The following is a 22,794-nucleotide window of genomic DNA, read 5'->3' as shown; positions in this document are numbered from 1 at the left end:
TGCATAGTTTCACAAGCTTTAATTTCTATGATTTTACATACGCCCACCTCTACAAATGCCAAAGTTTTAGCAGTTTGCTGGTCTTGGCATTAACACAATGCTAAGGAGGAAAGACATCAGCAATGAGTAGCAATTGTTGCTGCCCATCTATCTGGGAATGGGTTATTAGGCCATTTCTAAACAATCTACAGCGAGAAAGATTATTTAAGCGTGGAAAAGCAATCTTGCCAGTCTTCCTAGGAGTGGACGTTCCAGCAAATTTACCCCAAGGTCAGACTGTGCAATGCTCAGAGAAATAAACCCCCAAGAGTTACATCTCAGATACTACAGGCCTCAGTTAGCATGTTAAATATTAAAGTTCATGACAGTACAATTAGAAAAAGACTGAACAAGTATGGCTTGTTTAAATGGGTTGCCAGGAGAAAGCCTATTCTAATGTTCTAAAAATAACATGGCAGCACAGATTAGGTTTGCAAAGATGCTTCTAAAAAAACCACAAGACTTCTGGAACAATGTTGTTTGGACACACTAGACCCAAGTGTAGATGTTTGGCCATAATGCACCTTGCCACGTTTCAGTGAAAACCAAACACAGCATATCAGCACAAACACCTCATACCAACTGTCAAGCACAGTGGTGAAGGGGTGATGATTTGGGCTTGTTTTGCAGCCTCAGGACCTGGGAGCCTTGCAGTGATTGAGTCAACCATGAACTCCTCTGACTACCAAGGTATTCTAAATGTGTAAAACATGAGGACACCTGACTGAAAGCTAAAGTTTGTCTGAAATTGGGTCATGCAACAGGACAAATGATCCCAAGCACACCTGCAATTCTACTACAATGGCTGAAAAAGAAAATAATCAAGGTGTGGCAATGGCCCAGTCAAAGTCCAGACCTTAACCCTATTGAAGCAGCGTTGTAAAGAAGAATGGGCCAAAATTCCTCCACAACTATGTGAGAGTATTTATATTCTTTATTTATATAGTATTTATAAATGATGTATTTATATTCAATAAGTTGTGCTGTAAAAAGAAAATGTTGTATATCACCCTAACAGTGCAATAAATAGTTTGGAATTCACAAGCTGGCGCCTAGTCCCTCGTATTTGGCATTGTTTGTGGGCATAACAGAGACCTGATCCAGTGCATCTGTTTTTGCACATATAAAGAAATCCTCCAGGACAAGGGCTATTTTCCATCTTAAATATTTTATTTGGTTTAAAAACACCAATTTCTCTCTTTTTTCAACTAATTAAATACACAAATATTATTATAGCCTAAATAGTACACAAAGGGAATTCCTTTAAAAACACACTTTTATATATTATATAAACCATCATTTAGTATAAATAAAATTTTTAAAAATCTGTGCACATGATAAATACCTAAAAAATACACCAATCAGCCATAGCATTATGACCACTGACAGGTGAAGTGAATAATCTTGTTATCATGGCACCTCTCAGTAGGTAGGATATATTAAGCCACAAGTGAACATTTTGTCCTCACATTTGATGTATTAGAAGCATGAAAAATTGTCGTAAGGATCTGAGGGACTTTGATGGCTAGACGACTGGGTCAAAGCATCTCCGAAACTGCAGCTCTTGTGGGGTGTTTCCGGCACTGCAGTAATCAGTACCTATTAAAAGTGATCCAAGGAAGAAAAAGCGCTGAACCGGAGAAAGGGTCATGAGCGGCCAAGGCTTACAGATGCACGTAGGGGCGAAGGCTGGTCCATGTGGTAAAATCCAACAGACAAGCTACTGTAAGCTCAGGTTGCTCAAAAAAGTAAATGCTGGTTCTGATAGAAAGGTGTCTGAACACACAGTGCATCTCAGTTTGCGTATGGGGCTGCAGGGCTGCAGACCAGTCAGGGTTCCCATGCAGACCCCTGTCCACTGCCGAAAGTGCCTACAATGGTCACATGAGCAACTGGACCACAGAGCAATGGAAGAAGGTGGCCTGCTTTGATGAATCAGGTTTTCTTTTACATCATGTGGACGGCTGTGCCACTCACCTGGAGAACACATGGCACCCGGATGCATCCATAGCCCCCACCTTGCAATTTACAGAATCTGCTGCCCACTTTCAAAGGTCTAGTGGAGTCCATGCCTCGATGGGTCAGGGCTGAGTGGCAAAGGGGGACCTACACAACATTAGGCAGGTGGTCATAATTTTATGGCTGATCGGTGTATATTAGTTTACCTGACACTTACACAGTTACATTTTATTTTAGAAAGCACAGGACCAACGTTGTAAGATGTGCATTACTATATTCAAGCTAAGAGTTATTTTTAGGGTGTAGTAGAACTCAAAACTATCGACAAATAGTAATATTTGGAAACAAAAAAATTTATATATATATGGGATTTGTGGTGTCACACTGTCATTCATTATATATTGTGTCTGGTTCGCTATGTAATGATAGGAGTCATACTGTATTTCCATCTGTGTCTGGATCACTATATGATAGGAGTCATGCTGTACCACTGTCTGTGTTTGGATATACTGTATAGTAATACGAGTTATGCTGTACCACTGTCTGTGTCTGGATCATTATGTAATGATGGGATTTGCAGTGTCACACTGTTGTTCAGTATATATTAATGGGAGTTATACTGTACCCCCGGCAGGCTCCGTGTATGCTGTATCACTGCCATAACTAATGATGGGAGTTGTGCAGTACAATCAGTGTCTGAATTACGGTCACGGAAACACACACAGCAACCCTTACCGGCTCTCACTGTGATGTTAAAGGGGAATGTGGGCATCAAAGGTTAAATGGTAAAAAGCAGCCTACACGTGCTTCTCTCCCCGCAGGGCCCAGAACAATTACACCAAATCTGTGCTCCCCGCAACCCCCAAACTTTCACTGCCGACACAAAGTTCTGTTTTAAGGTCTTTAAAATATCTAAGGAGGCTTCAGTAACCCCTGAACTGCTCAAACTCTATATAATAAAAAAAAAACCAAAAAATAAAACCTTCCCAAAATCAGGAAAACTAACGTGATAACTTTGGTTATTGCCAAAAGCTATGAGTTTATGTTTAGAGCACAGAGACAGAACTGATTAATCTATATTTAATCTGAGTAAAAAATAGTCACAGCGCTTGACAAAAGTAATGGTTACAGAAGAGAAACAAAAAAATACATACAAACAGTATAAAACAAGCAGGGATAAAACACAGAAAACTCCAGATGTTAAGTCTCATCAGAAATGATGTTTTAGGAAATTCTAATTTTTACTCTCAGGTTCCTATTTTTATAGGTATTCACCTTCCTTTTGGAAGACACCCATTTGGCTTCACGTGGTTAGAGGAGTGTGTAGCCCAGGCACTTTACAACACTCTTAATAAGCTGGGTCAGAAAACTCCTGCCTGACATTTTATTATGCCATATTCTGATGTTATGGTACCATGTACATTAATAACTCTGGGGTGATCACGTTCGCCATGTTATTACAAGCATACACATACTAAACACAGAGCACTAAGCTGGAAGGGGGTCTACTGTGAAATTCTCAATTACGTTAGCAAGAAAGTGCATTCTGGAGTGGCACTAGAGACCTAGTTTGCAAGATTTTGGCCTTGTGTAGATGTCTGGAAAGAGACTGAGCCTTTTCTAAAACTTTTCTGAAGTATGTTACATGTATGAGAGATTAATATCCCATTAATGAGCATCCTGGCCTGTGAACCAAGCCACCAGGTGTAAATGGATGTAAACAAACTCTAAATGGCGTTGTGCCATGTTCGCTAACATAGCGACCACGTTGATTGTTACTTGTCATCAGCAGGGTACTGCAAAGTGGATCCCTTTAGCAGCCTTCAATACTTATAAAACCGACAGCAAAGTAGTTGTGGGTTTGGTTGGTTGTTTGTTAAAGGCTTGCTAATGAAACTTGTTTCATTGCAAACATTTACAATAGCTCTACTAGGTCATGCTCAGTACCCACTTGGAGTTATAAATAAGTGAGAGCTGACCCACACACCAATTTCTGCCACAATTTACCAGCATTTGAATTTACATTCAAAAGGCTGCATCAGTTATAATCATGCCAACTAGAAAATTGGCAATGTTTTTACTGAAAGTATTCTATAGCATTTAACTGGTTCGTCCTTAAAAGTTGTGCCAAGGCGCCCCCTAGGATGTACGGATGCGTTTTCTGCCGTTCAGGAAGTGTAATTATACACCATTATCACGCAATCAGGCATTCCCTTAAGGTAGGAGTCAATGATAATACTCACAGGAAGGTGACTGGAGGACAGGGAGGACCCAGTAGGCCCCCCTAGTGGCTGACCACAACTATTGCAACCAGCAGTGCAAGGCTATGGAGCACAGTGTTAATCAGCACAGACAGACCACATTTATTCAAAAAATGAAAGAAAAAATAGAGAGGAAAAATGAAATAAATAAAAACTCTGGGCTTTTAGGTTAAAGACTATTTCCCCAAAATTGATTCGTCATGGGCAGAAAGAAAGTCTTATATCTACCACTCAGTCACAACACATCACCTTTTCTGAAGAAAAAGGAGTGACTGTGCCATAATGTGTCTATTTTGCAGGCATCTGAAGCTTCTGCTTCTGTCACAGGAGAAAATTTGCTTCACTGATGCTTCCAAAATGTTGTCCTGCTTCATAATTAACATTTAATCGGAGTCGGTTTCTTCTCCTTAAAAAGATGGCCTATATTATGTGCACTTACCTTTTCCGATAGTTCTTGCTGCTATTGTTTTTGATATAAAACCTTTTCTGGGATTCTGCTTTCCGCATTATGGGGAGCTGGAGGTCTTGCGATTCCTGCTGGGGTGCTCTAAATTTCCAAGAGAAAACATTAGATTCATCAAAGTACTCTGACCTACAGGGGCTGTAAGATCATAAAAGGGTTTTTTCTTCTTAGTTAAAGAAACTGTGAGAAAAGGTAAGTGCATATAAAATTCTATTGTAATGTATTTACGGATGAGTAAACACTCCGCAAAAGCCTTCCATCTACAGCAATCAGGAAAGTGAGTTGATACACTGGCATTGCAGGCTGAAGGCTCTGTAAGCACCCAAGTGACTAGATACACAAGGATATTCGTTACTATACTAATATGCTAAGATAATGTAACTATACAGAAATAAAATATGAAGTCAAAGAGAAATAGTGGGGGATCACTTCCACATTTTATTTTGATCTATGATTTGTTGCATTTTCACGGATCCATAGGTGGGAATTAAAGCAAAAAGATTTCAAAGAGATTTCCTTTTACAACAAGACCGGCAACTAAGTTGACAACATAAGAAGATCGCAGGGGCATTGTGGCAAGCTCAATGGAAAACTGGCATCTGATGGCAAAAGAGAGCAGGCGAGCGATGGTGGGGAGAAGAGAGCAGGCGAGCGGTGGTGGGGAGAAGAGAGCGAGCGAGCGGTGGTGGGGAGAAGAGAGCGAGCGAGCGGTGGTGGGGAGAAGAGAGCGAGCGAGCGGTGGTGGGGAGAAGAGAGCGAGCGAGCGGTGGTGGGGAGAAGAGAGCGAGCGAGCGGTGGTGGGGAGAAGAGAGCGAGCGAGTGGTGGTGGGGAGAAGAGAGCGAGCGAGTGGTGGTGGGGAGAAGAGTGAGCGGAATGAGAAAAAAGTGCACATTTGATTGACAGATACATACGTTAGCTTAGATTATACTGAAGACACGTGCATAGCAATCAAATGACTAGGGACCTTTGGGATTGGTGTTCCAAGGTTTGCCCCAGTTTGTTAGATGGCCTTCTGCGCCATCATATGGTAGGCACGGAGGCGTATCGCAATGTTTTCTGTAGGACGTTCTATGCCATGCTTAGAATCTTTCCGTTCCAGTGCTGCCAGGGTGGCATGGAACATCAGTGGGAGGGGGTTAAAGAACTCAACTGGTTCTTTAGTCTAATCCTTTACAAAATTGGTATGCATTGTAGACTGCACAGACAAGAAACAGATAAACATTGCTGATTGTCGTTCAATGAAACAAAAATATGCAAATCTCTATATATGAATGGTAAATTGTGAATTCTTACCTTCCTTTTCCATTGTGGCACCAGGAGATGGCTCAGGTAGGGCAGGAACAAGATAAAAAAAAAAAAAAGTGTAATTCCTCCCCAGTGTAATTAAAAAATATAGATGCAAAAATACAAATTTATTGGGAGGGGTAAATGTGCTACCATGGAAACGGACAAGGAAAATAAATTCCCAGGTAAGAATTCACAAAATTTACAGGTGGCACCAGAAGAGAAAGAGGGGGCATAACGGCAACCTGAAGGACTCAACAGCCAAACTAGAATCCTCTGTAGAATGGAGGCAAAAAATACTTTGGTGGTAGTTTCTTTGAAAGATCTTGCATATAGAGATACAAAATGTGCAGAAGACAATAGCAGAAAAATAGATACAGATTCCAGGGGGCACGTATTGGATACAACAGGGGTGAAGTCTGGCTTTTTTTTAGAACCTCTGGACCCACGGATGTTCCGCAAAGCGGAAATCAATGGAGATGTTTAATGCAGCCATCTTTGCTTTGAGTGAAGTAGGTTGTAGGCCAGCATTAGATCCTTTCAGTAGAAAATCTAAGACTTGATGGATGAGAAATGCTATATATGCTCTACACAACAGAAGGATTCCCAGTATCTAGCTTAAGTGACTGGTTTCCTACTGAAACAGTAGTACAGAATGGATCCAAGCTCACTGCCAAAGAGCTCTTTCCTCTGGAAGGGAATTCCACAGAGATGATGCTTAGAGGCGTTCAAACAAAGTGCCCTCTTTTGGATACTGCTGAAAATACCGTCGCTCAGGCTGTGTTAATTTTTGCCGCCAGTTCTGCTTCTGGAATAGATGCTCGATCTTCAAGGGACTACTGAAGCCCGATCCTCACATCATGGGAGCATAAGGCAATGGCAAGTAAAAGTTAGCAACTGCTACCTCAAAGGATCTTTTGATGACCCCCTCAGCCCTCTTATCCATCGGATCCTTGAAGTAAGAGGCATTTTCCAATGGTATATGTGTCTTTCTTAAGCCTTGGAAAACAATCCATCTTATTTAGGAGCTTACCATAGATCCGAGTACTCGGGGTCCAAAGGAAACAGCCTCTTGACAAGCATTAGTCCCGTCTTGGTTGTCATCGTTGCTCAGAGATAACGGAAGAGGACAAGTGGGTCATGGACTGGGAAGATCTTCATTTCTCTAGTATGTCCCTGAAAAGGATCAACCTTTCTGGACATATCTTCTTCCTCCATATCCAGGGATGATCTAATAATGCAGACCAATTTATCATTTTCTTCCACCGGAAAAAAAGAAAGACTTTTATTTCTCCTCCTCCTTCCTCAGAGGTTGGAGTGTGGTAGGAAAGAAATTGGTTTCTGTTTAAGAGCTTGGTTCTTTAACTGGACAGACCAAGGTATCACCTGAGAAACATGCTTAGGAGCTAGCCATCACTTTAAAGTAGTTGAAGGTAGACTGTAATTCCTCCTTCAGCCAGTGGGTGGAATCTGCCGCAGACTCTTGCGTCACCTTGGCGCAAGGAGGGAACAGTTATGTGCATGAGTCCTGTAAGGTCTTCTTACAGCTGAAGCAAGCTCAATGTTTTGTTTTCAGAGCGACTTTCCCTAGAAGAACAGCAGGAGGGTCAGACATCCCAACAAAAAATCCAAAAAAAAAAATAAAAAATTAAGAAATCACCAATAACAAAGAAAAAAAAAAAAGGTTTGTTCTCCCTGGGACCTTGCACAGACATGGGAACAGAATCCAGGCAGAGGCAGGACAATCAGAAAAACAGCAATGTTTATACAGAAATGAGAGCATCCATGCAGTATGGGTACTGAATAAATATAGAAAATCAAGGGTACTGGAAGTTTTCAGGGCTCAAGAGGTCACTGGGAACCGCTTGCTGACAGAAGTACTGCTCATCATGGGGGCACCAAGATGGTGTCCCGGAAGGTCAAGCTCAGGGCAATAAGGAGACACGCGCCATCCCAATTGTTCTAGTGTGGGCAAGATGACACACTCCTTCCAGATGCTCTGGCGTGGGCAAGATGGCAGTCAGCAGTGAGATTTTAGGAGCTCCAGACCATGCCCATCCCAGGGATATGCGAAAAACAAAGGTAAGCTGGGGTAAAATGGGGGCCTGCCCAAGGACCTTTGAAAATCCCCTTGGAAGGTCCCCCAAGGACCCAAACAATCTTCCCCACAGCACTCATGTGAATGGATGGAAACATAACTTGGAACCACCGATGATTCATGGAAAAATAAAAGTGATGACCCTACTCGAGTAGGGCAGGAACAACACTGCCCTACCCGATAAGCAGAGCCATCTCTCCTAGAATGGCATGAAAATATAAATTACAAATGAAGATCAAAAGGCTGATCAGCCAAGATAGGTGAACTAGATTCAAGTCTAGTTCTAGTTCAAGCCACCTAGATGTTGAAATATCCAAAATAAATCAAACAGGTTAAAACAATATGGTGCCATGTTTACTGAGTGTTTATTTCAACTGCTAATCAATCATGAACTTAATAAACTTAGAATTAGACATAGAATCATGAAAGCTGTCAAGAGATAAATATATAGATCTACATAAAATATAAAAAGCTTGTTGTCTACAAATGGTTAAAATAAAATTAAAAATTTTAAAGTTTAGGGTATAAGGGAATATTTTGGCCCAATGAAACATTAAACCTTTATTACTACAATTTTTAAGCAACATCTGTGAAACAAAATTTGGGAAGAAAAGATTGCTGGTTTTAAGTTTTAATTCAAATTAATCATAAGAATATATGTCTTCAAAAGAACCAACAATTTATTTTGATACACTAAACATAAAAAATGAGAATCAAAGTAAATATGCCACAGTATTCTGTCCTTTTTGATACAAAGCATTGTGGGACATGTAAAAGGTTAACACACTATATGACAGTTCGGAGGGGGGGATCCAAACAAATTTGCACCAAAATACACAAGGCTTTACAGAACTGCTAGATGCTTAGAAATGTCAAATGCTGTGTTAAAATAATATTAAGATAACCTTGTAATGCCAGAAAAGACAAAATCCAGCCACTGCAAAGGAGTAGAAGTGGTCGGAGGATTTCAAAAGCAAGATAAGTACTTAGCTTGATAAAATCAAAGCAATATCAAGGTCAAAATAAAGCCGTAATCAGGACGGCCAACAGGAGATAAGAATGGCCAAACAAGGCTTTCCACATTAAAACTGTACAAGACAAGTGTTGTCTATTTACAGCTGGGTGAGACAGAAAATAAGAAATCAAAAATTAAACACACAAAAAAAAAAATCCCCAAAAAGCAGGAGGTAAATGTATGAGTTGGAAAAGGCCCACTGGGCTAATATACAAGGCTTTGTCATTAGCTACAACATAGATGAGGTCATCATATACCTTCTCCAATATATGGTAATTAGAAAAAAAAAAAACCCAAAAAACCAACTGCTAAACATTAAAAGCCCGTACATGTACGGGCTCAAAATGCATTGTTTTCAATGGGTTTAGGGACCGCCCATTGTCCTTAAGGGGTTAAGGGATGTAAAACTACACTTTTGCAAATTCTTATCTTCAAATTCTTCAGCAGAACACAATAGTATAGGGTTGCAGAATATGATGGCACTAAACAGATCAATAATAATAAGATAAGCTCCTGTTATCTCTTGTAGTGGCAGGTAAAAACTCTGGTATTTTTCTGCTTCATTGTGAATTCTTATTTTAGGACTCCTCATACTTAAAGTACTCTAAGTTGGGTATAGTTCCTACCTCCAGGTATGTTGAGGGTGGGACTGGAAATAGACCCTAAGCTGTGTCATTGACTGGCTACTTTGGTCCATGGTTACGTCAAGAATGGGAGCTTACCAACAGGTGTAACTCAGCTGCACTGACACTGTTACTGTGGTAAGTAAGAAGTGGTCATGATGGATGAAAATATTAACTCTCAGCTGGCTGACCACATAAAAAGTTAAAAAACGTAGCATAATATTTTTTTTTAAAAAACCTTTTTTATAAAAATAATAATAACGTTGACCATCTACTGCATGGGAAATAGCACCGGTATTTTAAGTAACTTTGAAGTTATGATCTATCACCACTAGCTGACACCACTATACCGACAAAGCTGTAGGTGTCTGATTTCGGGATGTATTCTAATTAAAAGATGGAAATATATACCAGATGTTGCTCTGGGACTTGAGGGATCATATCCCTTTCCAGTGGAGTATGCTTATCTCTTAAATACATAAAGAGACACTCACCATGCACAAGGTACTGTACTGTCAGCTCATGCGGATATCCTTCTATGAGCATGTACCTCCATGACCAAAGATCTAAGGTGACCTTTGTTAACTGTTTAAGACAGACAATTTAAATGACTGTTTAGTATGTTTATATATTAAAAAAGGAGAATAAACAGATACTCCGCCGCCATCTTTATTGCCACCAATATAAAAGGGAATAGAAAATTTTAAGACACACTGCCTCTGCTACCAAAGATTAGCATGAAGATATATGTCAAACTGATGAGAAACAAACTGAAGGCCACTACCTCTTCAAGAAGCAGAATAACGAATTCCGATGCAAAACACAGACCTTCAATAGAGCAAAGAAAAACACCACTGTAAAACAGTGAGGACGAAATGGAAGACATATTGAATGGAAGCAGATGGAACCGCTATATCATAAGACTCCCCTGAATCAATCAAAGGCAAAGATCCAAGAGGCTTCCTGATACTCTCTGCTGATCCGCAAAAAGGAGAGGACACAGATTAGGGCAGCTCAAGTTCAAAAACTCCAGAAATTCATTCACAGTGATTTTCAACTTAATGAACTTCATGGACAAAAACGATACCCTTCAAATGCTTTTGAAGTTTCCATTTCTTTATCAGCAAAATTAGTCTTTGAAGACTATTTAGCTTTGATAACACTCAAACAAAACACTATCTGTTCCTGGTTTTCCAAGGAAATGTCTTTATTACAGCATCTATTTCATCTCATGTTGTTGAGGTGTTATTGTTCTGATTTTGTGTTCCTTTATAAACTCACTATATAAACGGGATGCCTAACCATACTTAATTTCTGTATAGATGCTTTACTCGATTAATATGCAACATTCTAGAATGTAATAGGGTACAGCTAGTTAAGCTTGGCAAGACCATCCAACATATCTGTTCCTTAAGTGCCCATATAGGCCTCATTCAAGAAACACAGCTCAATGGACTACCCAAATTACAAAGACAATGGGTAGGCAAAGTAGTAGGAATTTTATTTAATAAAAACCTAGGTCTACAGTATAGACTTCACACCATCTTAGAAACAGATGGGAGGACTCAGAGTGCACTATTCATTGTCCGATACTATGTAATATTTATTCTCTGTACCAATCTATATAACCCTTTTGTTACGCAACTGATAGCATACATGCTTTCAGTAGATGACGCAAACTTAATTATAGGGGGCAATTTCAATACTTATACAAATAATAATTACCTTATTGTGTAAATACCTGCAGCTCTAGGATTACTGGCAATTACCTGTCTAAAACAAAGAATACACATTTCATTCTAATCTCTCGTTTACACGTATTGATTACTTTCTATGTCCCTCTAAATGACGCAACACTGGAGAGCTGCTGAAACCCATTACCCTAATCTCTTTCGGAATGCAGCAAAGGCTGTATTACAAGAACATATAATTTATGTTTCTAAGAAAGAAGCCCATTCTAACCTGACGAAACCACCAAGCAATTCCAATGTGCCCTTACACTAAGTAAACAAAAAAAATCAACGTGGCTGATGCATGAATACATCTGCTGCATACTATAGTCATGCCAAAAGGCCAGAAAAACATCTTGCATACAAAACAGCAGTTCTTCCCAAAAATAAATGGGGCAGTCCAGAGGATTGGTAACATTTTATTGTACTATGGGCAAGCGGTAAAACATGAATTATGGAAGGATAAATGTACAATCCTCTAAAGTCAGGAAGCCATTTTTACGTATATATAGTAACCAGGTTATTCAGGCATATACTTGGGTCTTTAAAGAGACTCTCCAGTGATCGTATGCACTTTAATTGCATGATAGCCAAGTGTTCTCTTTATATTTTGATTTGGTTTCCCTTGCAAATGCAATGGAGGGATCATGCAGAATAAAACCACATGCGTTTGGCTTTTCCTCCCAGCAAGCTCCAGCTCTGGTTTATGCAAGAATTCCTATCAGCCTAACAAGATCTCAGTGTGCATGCACAGAAAGCCCTCTAAGGTGAAGCTTTTAACTTTAGATGTCTTAAATATTTCATATTGGTCATTGTTTATAATGACAATTTTACCACTGATGGAACAATGACCAATATGAACTGTTCTACTTTATATATCATAATAAATTACTATTTATAACTTTTTTTACTCACTCTTAATAGAGTAGAATATATAACTGGTAAGGTTTGAGGGATAAAAGCAGGTTTCCATGTTCAATACATACATGCTGTACAAATAATTTGGAACTGGAGAGAGCTACCCTATCTTATAGTTCCAGTTAAAACATTCTGAGAGATCTCAAAAAGACAAAAATGTCCCACCGCTGCCTTTCCTGTCCCTCCATATCAGGGCTCTGCATCGATATTAGTTTTATTTAACATCATATTTAGTACAAGGTAATAAAGTCTGCGTCATCGTGGATGGGATGATAATCCTTACTTATCAAAAATGTATTTGTAAGCAACATTTGTGGTATAAAATGTGTCATGCCAAGGCATACGTTGCCCTGTCCAGGGCTAAGTCCTGTATGTATATTTTTTTGTAGTTTTTTTATGCTGGAGCATACAGGATATTCTTTGATCATCAGTCCTAGGCAATACATTGAATAAGTACGGTATATATAACCAGAGCTGGACCTAGGGTGACAAAATGTACTGGAACATCTGCTCAGAGGTATGTCATCCAGGGGACAGCAGCACAAAATGAAAAATGAAGAATGAGTCTATATATTTTTTAGAAGGATCAATATAAATATATATTTAGAATAGCCTTGTTAAATCCTTTTGTGGATACCAAACATGCCCAAGGAAATGTGTTCCTGTTATGAGTCACAAGAACTACTACGCAAGCAGTTAAACCTAGTATATTTTATGTCCAGATATTCATAAAAATATGAGGAATGTGATCATGGAGGTATACTGTAAATTGCATGTTTATGTATTTTAATGTAGAACTTTCAGGTAACATGAAAATGAAAGGAAAAACAATATCCGAGCCAAATCTACATGTTATCCATGCTACTGTAAACAGTGTCCCCGCCCATAGGTTGTGTCTTATTTAGATTACCCGACATTTGAAACAACGCACAGTATGTACTTACAACCAAAGTTGTTTTTTTTTAGCCCTATAGAGTAGCATTTGTAATAGCTCCCTGTGATCCTCCTGCTATCACCACTTGCATTGGGGATTGCAATGTGTGTGATTGGCCAGTAGGGGGGGGGGAGCAATCGGCTATCCCAGCAAGGTCTAGACGGGGTCCACAGTGACATCTCCAGGAAAAGAATGTATGATCACGTGATTCGGCATTCCTTTATAACAGCTAGTGGCACAAACATAACAATCGGTCAGCAGGAAACCATTCATGCTGGCTTCTGCTGGCAGGGGGGAGTCCAGGCTATCAAAAGTCAGGGTGTATATGTACGTCATAAAGGGCTGTGGGCTTTTTTTGGACGTACATGAACATCAATAGGGGACCGAAGGGGTTAAAAAGCAGTTAAAGCAGTAACTGAGCTCTTTTGAAACACAATGCAATGAAATGCCCCAACCTTTTCTTTGCTTCACCATGCGTTACTCAGTTACCCAAGTCTATTTTATATTAGAGATTATTCTGTAATATATAATTTTCTGCTACATATTGGGTTTTTTTGTGTTAACATTTTTGATTTGGCAAAAGTACAAAAAAAATGTAAGCAACCCACCAAGTTTCTGCCCTGCACATTACAAAAGGAAAGAAAAAAAAGGCTATGCGAATGGAGTATTTCCATAATCTGGAGATTCAGGCTGTACACGTAACCTGTGCAAAAACAATCCTAAGCAACACAGAAGTAATGTGATGGCTAGCTTAGCCATGAATTCGCAATCAAATAATAAACAAGTGCAAAGAAACCTCATCTCCATTGTAAGTAGTAGAAAATCTGCATCTAATGTTAAATACCAGCACAGGGAATACACGTCATGTACACACATGTAGAAAAGGTATTCCTTTCCCCCCAAAAAAGAATAAAAAAATAGCAGGACAGTACATTTTTTTAAAAATGCCTTTTAAAGCATAATATACCATTCTTACCAAATACGGTCACAATTGAGGATGCCTGAATATTTCCAAGTGGGAAAGTAACAGCTTTGCATATGTATTCTCCCGAGTCAGAGAAGTCTATATTATTTATGACAATTGTTGCATCATGGAGAGAAGTATTTCTGAACATAATTCTTTCTTGATAGGATTCCTGAAATGACGTTCCATAAACTGGGTGATGGACAGCTATCGTTTGAGCACCTTTGCCAATAACTCTCTCCCAGGAGATTTGTGTTATAGTTTCATTAACTTCAATTAAGCACTTTAAAGTGATATTCTTTCCCCAAACAGCAGTCACGTAAGGATCCACATGAACTGGTCCAGACAATGAACCTGATAAGAAATGAGGGAAAAAATCAATTACATTAGTTTTGGATGATACCAATTGTTAATTGGACTGTTATATGTAAAGATAAATTGGAGTACCGGTACATCTATTATTTTAGGAGAAAATATGAGATTTAAAGCAAACTTTAAACTATAGATGATTTTCCAAAGTGTCATTAGCACGTTTTATACACTTGTTCAATTTAATGGTAGACCTTCCCTCTTCTAAACTACAAAACGTACACATGCAATAAAAGGACACACACAAATAAAAGTGGGCAACTTACATATGCACACTTATCTGTCAATCTTTCGCATAAAAGAAGGGTTTTACAGCAGAAGCATAATAATAAGCTGCCCCCCCCATATAACGTTTGATTGCAGTAGAGCTTTTGGCCGAATTTTTGGATTCAACAAGTTTCAACTAAATCTGCTCTAGTAACAAAATGTGGAATAATCTACTTTGGTTTGGATATTATAGGACATTAAGACTTCCAGCCTGACCCAGAAGCCAGTATATGAGGAAATATCTACTTTTAACCCCCCCTAAAAACATCAATCTGTAGGAAGCTCATCTTGTTAGCAACCACTGGCCAGTCTAGTTTCCTCATGCACAACTGGAGAGCTTTAATATACAACCAATTAAAATTAAATAGTAACTGCATTCTTTGCATCTTGCTTTAATGCAAATATCCCATGCTCTGTTAAAAACCACAAAAATAAATAATCTTAGATTCCTTGCTATAATACTATAATAAACCATCAGAGACAATTTTATTTCATAGCAGGTAAACTGAGGACATGGATGGGACCAACGCAAAAAGAAAACTGCAACTCGTCACATGTGACAACTCGGAATCCAATAAACTCACGAATAGAAGATGGCAATCAGAGCTCATATTTAAGAAAAAATTGGGTACTGGTACATGGATAGGAGACACAGAGAAGCATACCCTAAGAACAGGTGCATTCAACAAGCATGGAAACTACACAGTATAGGTCTGTGACTACGTCAAAGTTTCCCGGCATAGGACCGCGTGATACCTGGGAAGTACATACTGTAAATGAAGAGATTATGCAAAAGTCTGACAAAGATAGTTGGTTAACGTGCCAATATTGGCACAATTTTCATCGTAACAAAAGCCCAAAGCAATATAACAAAAATGTCACAAAGTCTAAATTAAGCCTAACAATTTCTTAAATCTTTCTAAAACAATATTTCTGTATGCCGGCTATATATTTTTACACTTTTCATTTTGCTTTATTTTTAACCGTGTTACAGACATCCCAAGCCACATTTCAGGGAGGTGGAGTCATAATCATAGTCGTGGACCCACCATGCATATACAGCCAACAGCTGCACATCACCGCCAGATTTATCCTAGGGATAGATACTACTTCAAGTAGGCACCCCCTGCAACTGGCAGCAATATGTCACTCTGGCCCCAATGACCATGCATGGCCAAGCATGTTTAATGTATGAGACCAATGAACATAATGGGCAACAGTGGTTCCAAGGGGAGCAACAACAGGCATCCTCTACCTCCTTCACCGTAACACAGGGCTTGGCAAATCCCGGGCGCCAGGTTGCCATCATGAATCTGGCACCCTATGCTTTCCTGCAGGGGGTGTGGTGTAGCGGGTGCCGTGAGGCTCCTATTGGGTTGACATAATACATGGCACTTGCCTCACCATGCCCCTGAAGGAAAGCATAGGGTGCCAGATTTATAACAATACCAGAATAGCAGTCTGGCTGGTCTCCACAAAGTGAGAGGGGGAGGGAGAGGTAGTAGTGTATGTGAGTGTATGCATACTATTGTGTATCTGTGTATATATAGTGCTAGAGTCAGTGTGTGTGTGTGTGTAAGATGTAGTATCAGGGTGTGTATATCTGTATATCTATATAAATGTACAGTGCCAGAGTCCGTATTCCTACTATCTTGTAGTGCCAGATTCAGTGTGCATGTGTCCATAAAAGTGTGTAGTTCAATATACGTATAGCGTTAGCCAGTGTGTGTGTGCGCGCGCACATGTGTAAGAGTGTGGTGCTAACATACATGGTGCTGTTTATGTTACAGTATCACATTAGCATGAGTTTGTATCTTAGCATATAGTGCGTGTGTGTGTTAGTCTACAGTGTTAGCATACATGTTCCATCTCCATCTTACCATCCCACTGCTTCATTTCCTGTAACTGTGGACTATTGACATTATAGGACTTGGGTTATATAAAACATATAGGTTTGGGTTATATAAAAAATGTTTTAAGTATGATTCCTTCCAGGGCCGGCCGAAGACTTAACGCCGCCTGGGGCGAAGTTTAAAATGCCGCCCCCCGCCGACGCCGGGGGGGGGGGGGGGGCGGCATTATCTACCCCCCCCCCGGTACTTACTCTTAAACAGTCCTGCGGCGAGTCTCCCTGTGCTGCCACGGTGCCGGCTTGTAATGCTGAGCGCCGGAAATTCGCGTCACTTCCGGCGCTCTGCATTACAAGCCGGCACCGAGACCGAACAGGGAAACTCGCCGCAGAGGAGAGAGAGAGGGGCGCCGAGCGGGTAAGCGAAAATCACTCGGTGCCCCTCTCTCTCTCCTCCGCTTCAAAGTGCCGCCCCTTCTGAAGTGCCGCCTGGGGCAATTGCCCCAGTCGACCCCATTGTAGGGCCGGCCCTGATTCCTTCTATTCATAGAGTGTTCACTATTCTCCTACAAGTCCTATGACTTCAGAGCTTTGCAAATATGGATATATGTAGATTACCCAGTAACAGTTTGGTGAACAATCGAAGTTCCCACAATTTATGCTGTAGGTTTAAAGACCCCTTCTAAAAAGCGACACTAGACATTATATGCACTTTTAAAGCATATGATAGTCGAGTGCCCCCTTGCAAATGCATAGAGGGATCCAGCAGAACCTTTCCCTATGTTTTTCCTTCTTCCCCACGCCTAGCTCTTAGGCTTCCCAGAGGGGGGTGGCAAGAAACTAGCACAATTGTTCTAGGGTCATCCCGCACACAAATGTGCATAAAGCACTGCTTTCAATGAAAGCAATCTCTTGTCAGTAATTGGCCAAAACTGGCATAGAAAGTCCTTTACCCCCATGTTCACTCATGCATATTAAAACTACTTACATATTACTTTAACATGAATTCTTCATTGGTGGCGCTGTATGGGACGCAACTTGACCAGCACATAGAAAATGTTCATGTTTATGTACATTAAAATCTTAAAAATTTAATGAAATTTGCCAAATTCATTCATTCGTACGAACGTCCAAAAACACGGAAGGACCCAATGAAAAACAATGCAGAGAACTCGAAATGTCCGATTGCATTCTGTTGCTTTTTCACACTCACCCATGAGGGTGACCGACAGTGAATTTTGTTTCAGAATGGAAAAAGCATTCTGAATTTAATTTGAACGGAAAGGGCAGCAAACTAAATTCACTGTTGAAAAACTATTACAAAAATTCGTCCGAAATGTTTTTGGGCCATTTGAACAGGCGCCTGGAGGCCGCAATTTTCTGTTATTTATTTTGTAATAACGTGTCCACATATTTGGCTATACCGTTGGCATTGCAGATGGTACAAGACCTACATGTATTAAATTATTGGTTTTAAGATACCACCTGCTGAACCGAGTATTATTTTAATCCTCAACTTGCTTGGATCTACCTCTTCATATTGGATATGAGTGTTTTGCACTCCAACTTAAATGTGAGTGCACAGGAGTGTTTCATTTAAAGGGTCAAATTTGTGCAATATTACACCATCTGTTGCCTCTTTTTTTCTTCTATGTTTATGTCCTGATATGTTGGATATTTAAGACCAAGCTTCTAAATATAATTGGGTAAATTATTCATTTTTCTATTAGAGCCCACCATATCACTCTTTTGTTTGTTGATCTGTTCTAATGCGCATTTGATTGAGGAAAGCACATAGATACCGGTGTTTATTAGAGGCACTGGTACATTTAACATTTTCTTTTATGATATATAAAAGACAAGCTTTCAAGAGTTTTCCTCTTTTCTTCAGGTCTGGAGCGATACTAATCAACTTAAGACAAGTGACATTGTTAGGGGGGTGGGGGGGGGTCAAAAATGGGCCTGGGAACCAAAACGGCAGAGTGATTGAGAGATAACCAAGGGCCAGAACAAAAAAAAGTTTAAACAAACACATTAACACAACAACACATCACAGATAAGTATAACAAATAGACATGCGCTGGACATTAAGGTGTATGCTTACATAAAGTTCTGGTAGTGTGACAGGAAACCAGGTGTCATTGTCAGGTTTTATTGTGTGAGAGTCTTTCAAAATCCCTTTAAGTACTTTAATTTTGAAATTTTGGACAGAGTGATCATTTTGGGTGAAGTGATGCCCTAAAGGAGCGCAATATTTGCCTTCCTTGTGGTTTTTCGATAGAGCTTCTGTGCAGTTTCATTCTGAGATGCCGCTTAAGACCACAATGTAGCACCCTTTATCACATGAACACCATCATGTACACCACATTTGTTACTGTCACATGTATGTTTGCAAGGTTTGCAGCAGGATTTGTTGCATCCTATGGTGCCACTGTGTAAGCTCCTGTTCTGGGGTCAGTTTGCTGTGGACCAATCTTCTTCTCAGGTTTCGGTGGTTGCTTAAATGCCAGTATCAGAGGCTGATGGAATATCTCTGTAAGTATGGGTTCTTCTGAGAGTACTGGCTGTAGGGCTTTAATAATTATCTAATCTACTTATCTAATTTTTGTACCCGTTGTCACAGTGGCTGTTTCAACATTTCTGCGGTGCTCAGGTTTAGCTCATGCAAATTATATATTGCGTTTTTCAGGACAAGAAGGGCTTTTTTTTTTTTTTTTACTGTATAAAAAAATATATTATCTTTTATTTATATAGCGCCAACATTTATAAACAAACTCTGGTAATTTTTTTTTATTTTTTCTTTAATTTGAAAAATATCTTGCTCATCTACAAAAGCGAATGAAAAAGCCTTTAGAAATGTTTATGTTTTTTTAAGCAGGTTATAGGCCAATAAGTACAAGTAGCATATTGCTATTCCAAAACCTTTTATTTATTTATTTATTTTTTTTAAATCTGGCCATTCTGCCCCCATTTGGTATATGGAATATCTTTGATGCCAGCCAATTCAATTTACCCCCCCTCCAACCACATATTTTTGAAAATGGCGCTTGCGGGTGCTCGCTGGAGAGGTCACAGCGCGTCCTAGGGTAGGTTTTCAGTGTCCTTAAATGCCTCTATATCGTTTGAGCTTAGGAGGCGATTATTGATTTAATATGATTTAATATTAAGCTCCGGGAAGCAATCAGACCCCCTGGTACAGTTTTCAGTGTTGCTAAATTCGTCAAAGCATTACAGAAACACTGTTTAGAACAAGAAAGCGATCTTTGATTGCTTTCTAAACAAGTTTGACTTCATGATGTCCCAGGCATGTCAATTATTGTCAAGGGGATAATATTTTAATATATTTATCATGTTACGAAGTAAGAATTAAACACTGGAGGTCACACTACTCTTTGTCAAGCAAACTCTGTTTTGTGGTAATGAAATGAAAACAAAACCCTCATATACTCTAGACAGAAACCAGAGCCAGAGGGAATCAGGGTGGGGTATCTATATGTAATGTTACCATACTTAGCCTCACCAACTCTCTGCGTGAAACAAGATACAGGGGAGTTGAATTACCTCATCTGCACAAAAGGTATACAAGCTACTCTTGAGTAGGTCTAACTTGCTAATGTCAGTGAACCCCATCTGCACAAATTGCCTACAATAAACACAATATGAAATTTCCATGGCCAGCAAGGCCAGATGAACACCATGGGATCCACAAGCCTCACATATGCATCCATAAGTGAGGGGTCTATCATTACTACAAAGTAATCAGAAACAAGAACTTTTGTAGGTCCTTCAGAATATGCACAATGTACCCCTTTTTCATATATCGTGAAAAGGAGGTGCGTGTTATGCAACTTTGTTCATGCTGTATGACTGATTCATGATGCGATTCAATGCCAGCGGTCACGATGGAGCACCAGAATTGGAGAAAAAAAAGCTAATCTTAGGATAGCGAATTTATTCTGCATAATTTATAATCATAGGTTAACTTCCGAGAAATCAACTGGTAGTTGGACGACTCTGTACTTAGTAAAAGGATAAAGACCTTTATGTATTCACTTTGGTGGAACCAATCAGGGATCAGACACACCATGCAGAAGACGTGTTTGGCCGACCTCGTGTCCGTTTAATGTTGTTAACTGTAATAGCACTACAGAATCTGCTGGCACGCCTTGAATACAAAGTAACGCAATATACCAAGATTACATGGTACTAAATTTCCCCACACGTTACATTAAAAGTTTTTTTTTTCCTTTCACTGTGGTTGGTTAAATATATATATATATATATATATATATATATTTATTTATTTATTTAATGGAGTTGTCAACTAGGTATCTATGAATAGATTAACTTGCCCTACCCTAAACGAATGAAATATATATATATATATATATATATATATATATATATATATATAATGTACTCTGCCTGTTACAGTGTAAGCTATTTATATGGCCATCATATAAGTCTAATAGCAAACAATGAAAATTGGTCTGGTTTCCTAGAAGAAAAATGTCTCACCTTATTACCAGTTCTGCTGAATGCACTTATCTACCACCCCCTCTGTAAAGTAAAGCTTCTTTACATTACATTATGTGTCTCGAGTATAGTTTTAGACTAGAAACTCATGTTCTAACATTTTGTCTCTAATGGCGCTTACAGGCTGCATCCGAGTACGTTAATTTGCATTCTTCTATAGTAGGGGTATCAGAGACATCAGACTGTCTCGCTTTAAGGTCTGTGTCTTTACATTAGGGAAAACGTGCAAATTCTATGGGCTGAAATGTTCTTATACGCTGTCAAATCATATGTTCTTTGTACCTAATCATTAAGCAAACAAACGCACTCTCAAATTTGTGCACACGCATGCTCTGTTGGGAACGCATAAGCATTTCTCAGTGAAACAACCACTCCATAGATTAAAAACACTTGGACGTGACTTGACATTTAAGTGCGAATCACATCAATTTAAGAATGTATATCAAAACCATACAATGCAAAACACAAGTCTAGCCTTCTCCGGTAGCCAAGACGGCTACTGAAAAATACACATTAAGGAATAACATTCCCCTTATTCAGTAAGCTTTAAAAATACATATAAAACAAAGAAAGGGCTACAACTGCCGTCTTTTACTGTTTCTTTACAATGGTATTTATGCACATTTCTGTTAAATTTGATGTAACTTTAGGATAATTTTTGACAACACATGCTCACAAAAGTCTATTACCAACTTGGACTGATGGTTACCAGTGGATGGAATGCCATGCAAAACCCTGATTTCTTGCAAGTTACTTGTCAGAGGAGACCTGGGGGGAAATCGGAACCAAAGATCCCAATAGTTTAAGAGTCCTGAATACATCGGGCCAAAAACTACTACACAGAACTGATCCAAACAGGGTGCAAGTGCTGCTTCAAATGTTATGCTAGCACCCCTTAGTGGCTATGTTTGGAACTGCAAGTGAAACACAAAAGATTCTGCAAGTGGTCCAAAACCAGCGCAGCCAAGAAACAATTGCCTCTTTGCCCCATCACACAGTTCCTGATGGCGCAAAGTTCCTGATACCCTCACAAGGCCCCACACGTATCAAGTTACTTCATGACTGACAGTTGCCACAAAAAGCGGCTTAAACTTAGTCAAGAAAAAAAAAAAAAAAAGCTTTGCAGGCCTACATCACCTCAGTTGAAAAAAAAAGCAACTTTAACCCCCTAAAAGTAGGAAAAAATATCCCAAAAAGACAACAAAAAACCAGACGAGGAGGGATGCAAAGTACTTGAGGTGTGTACTGCATGCAAGTTTAGCAACAGCCGTGAGATTCATCTAACGGGAAAGCTAAGCAGTGACATTCCTGCATACGATAGGCCACATGCCAATGAGTTACACAAACGCTGTACATCAAACGACTACGCGATGATGCCCCTCGTGGTGCCTTATAGCCGGTTTGAAGGTTTCATTAAAGGGGCCTTCGCTTAGCGGCATGGGTTAAATCAAAACATGAAATCTTTATTCATTTAGTCCGCATAC

The 22,794-nt window shown here is 39.5% G+C and overlaps 1 protein-coding gene across 1 annotated transcript in view; it reads right to left on the bottom strand.

Moving 5' to 3' along the window:
• LOC149287953 (nectin-3-like) overlaps positions 1-16,821 on the bottom strand; it is a 32,079-nt gene extending 15,258 nt beyond the window's left edge. Inside the window, exons 1-2 of the mRNA XM_089492294.1 lie at positions 16,806-16,821; positions 14,302-14,643 (exon numbers count right to left, since the gene is read on the bottom strand). Coding sequence (XP_089348420.1) covers positions 14,302-14,643; positions 16,806-16,821 — 358 coding nt within the window. The remainder of the gene's footprint in view (positions 1-14,301; positions 14,644-16,805) is intronic.
• Between the last annotated feature and the right edge of the window lie 5,973 nt (positions 16,822-22,794).

Source organism: Sceloporus occidentalis, unplaced genomic scaffold (genome assembly GCF_023333645.1).
Source record: "Sceloporus occidentalis isolate IW3139 unplaced genomic scaffold, rSceOcc1.0.p SCAF_55, whole genome shotgun sequence".
Classification (NCBI taxonomy): Eukaryota; Metazoa; Chordata; class Lepidosauria; order Squamata; family Phrynosomatidae; genus Sceloporus; species Sceloporus occidentalis.
This window is presented reverse-complemented; position numbering and strand designations above follow the sequence as displayed.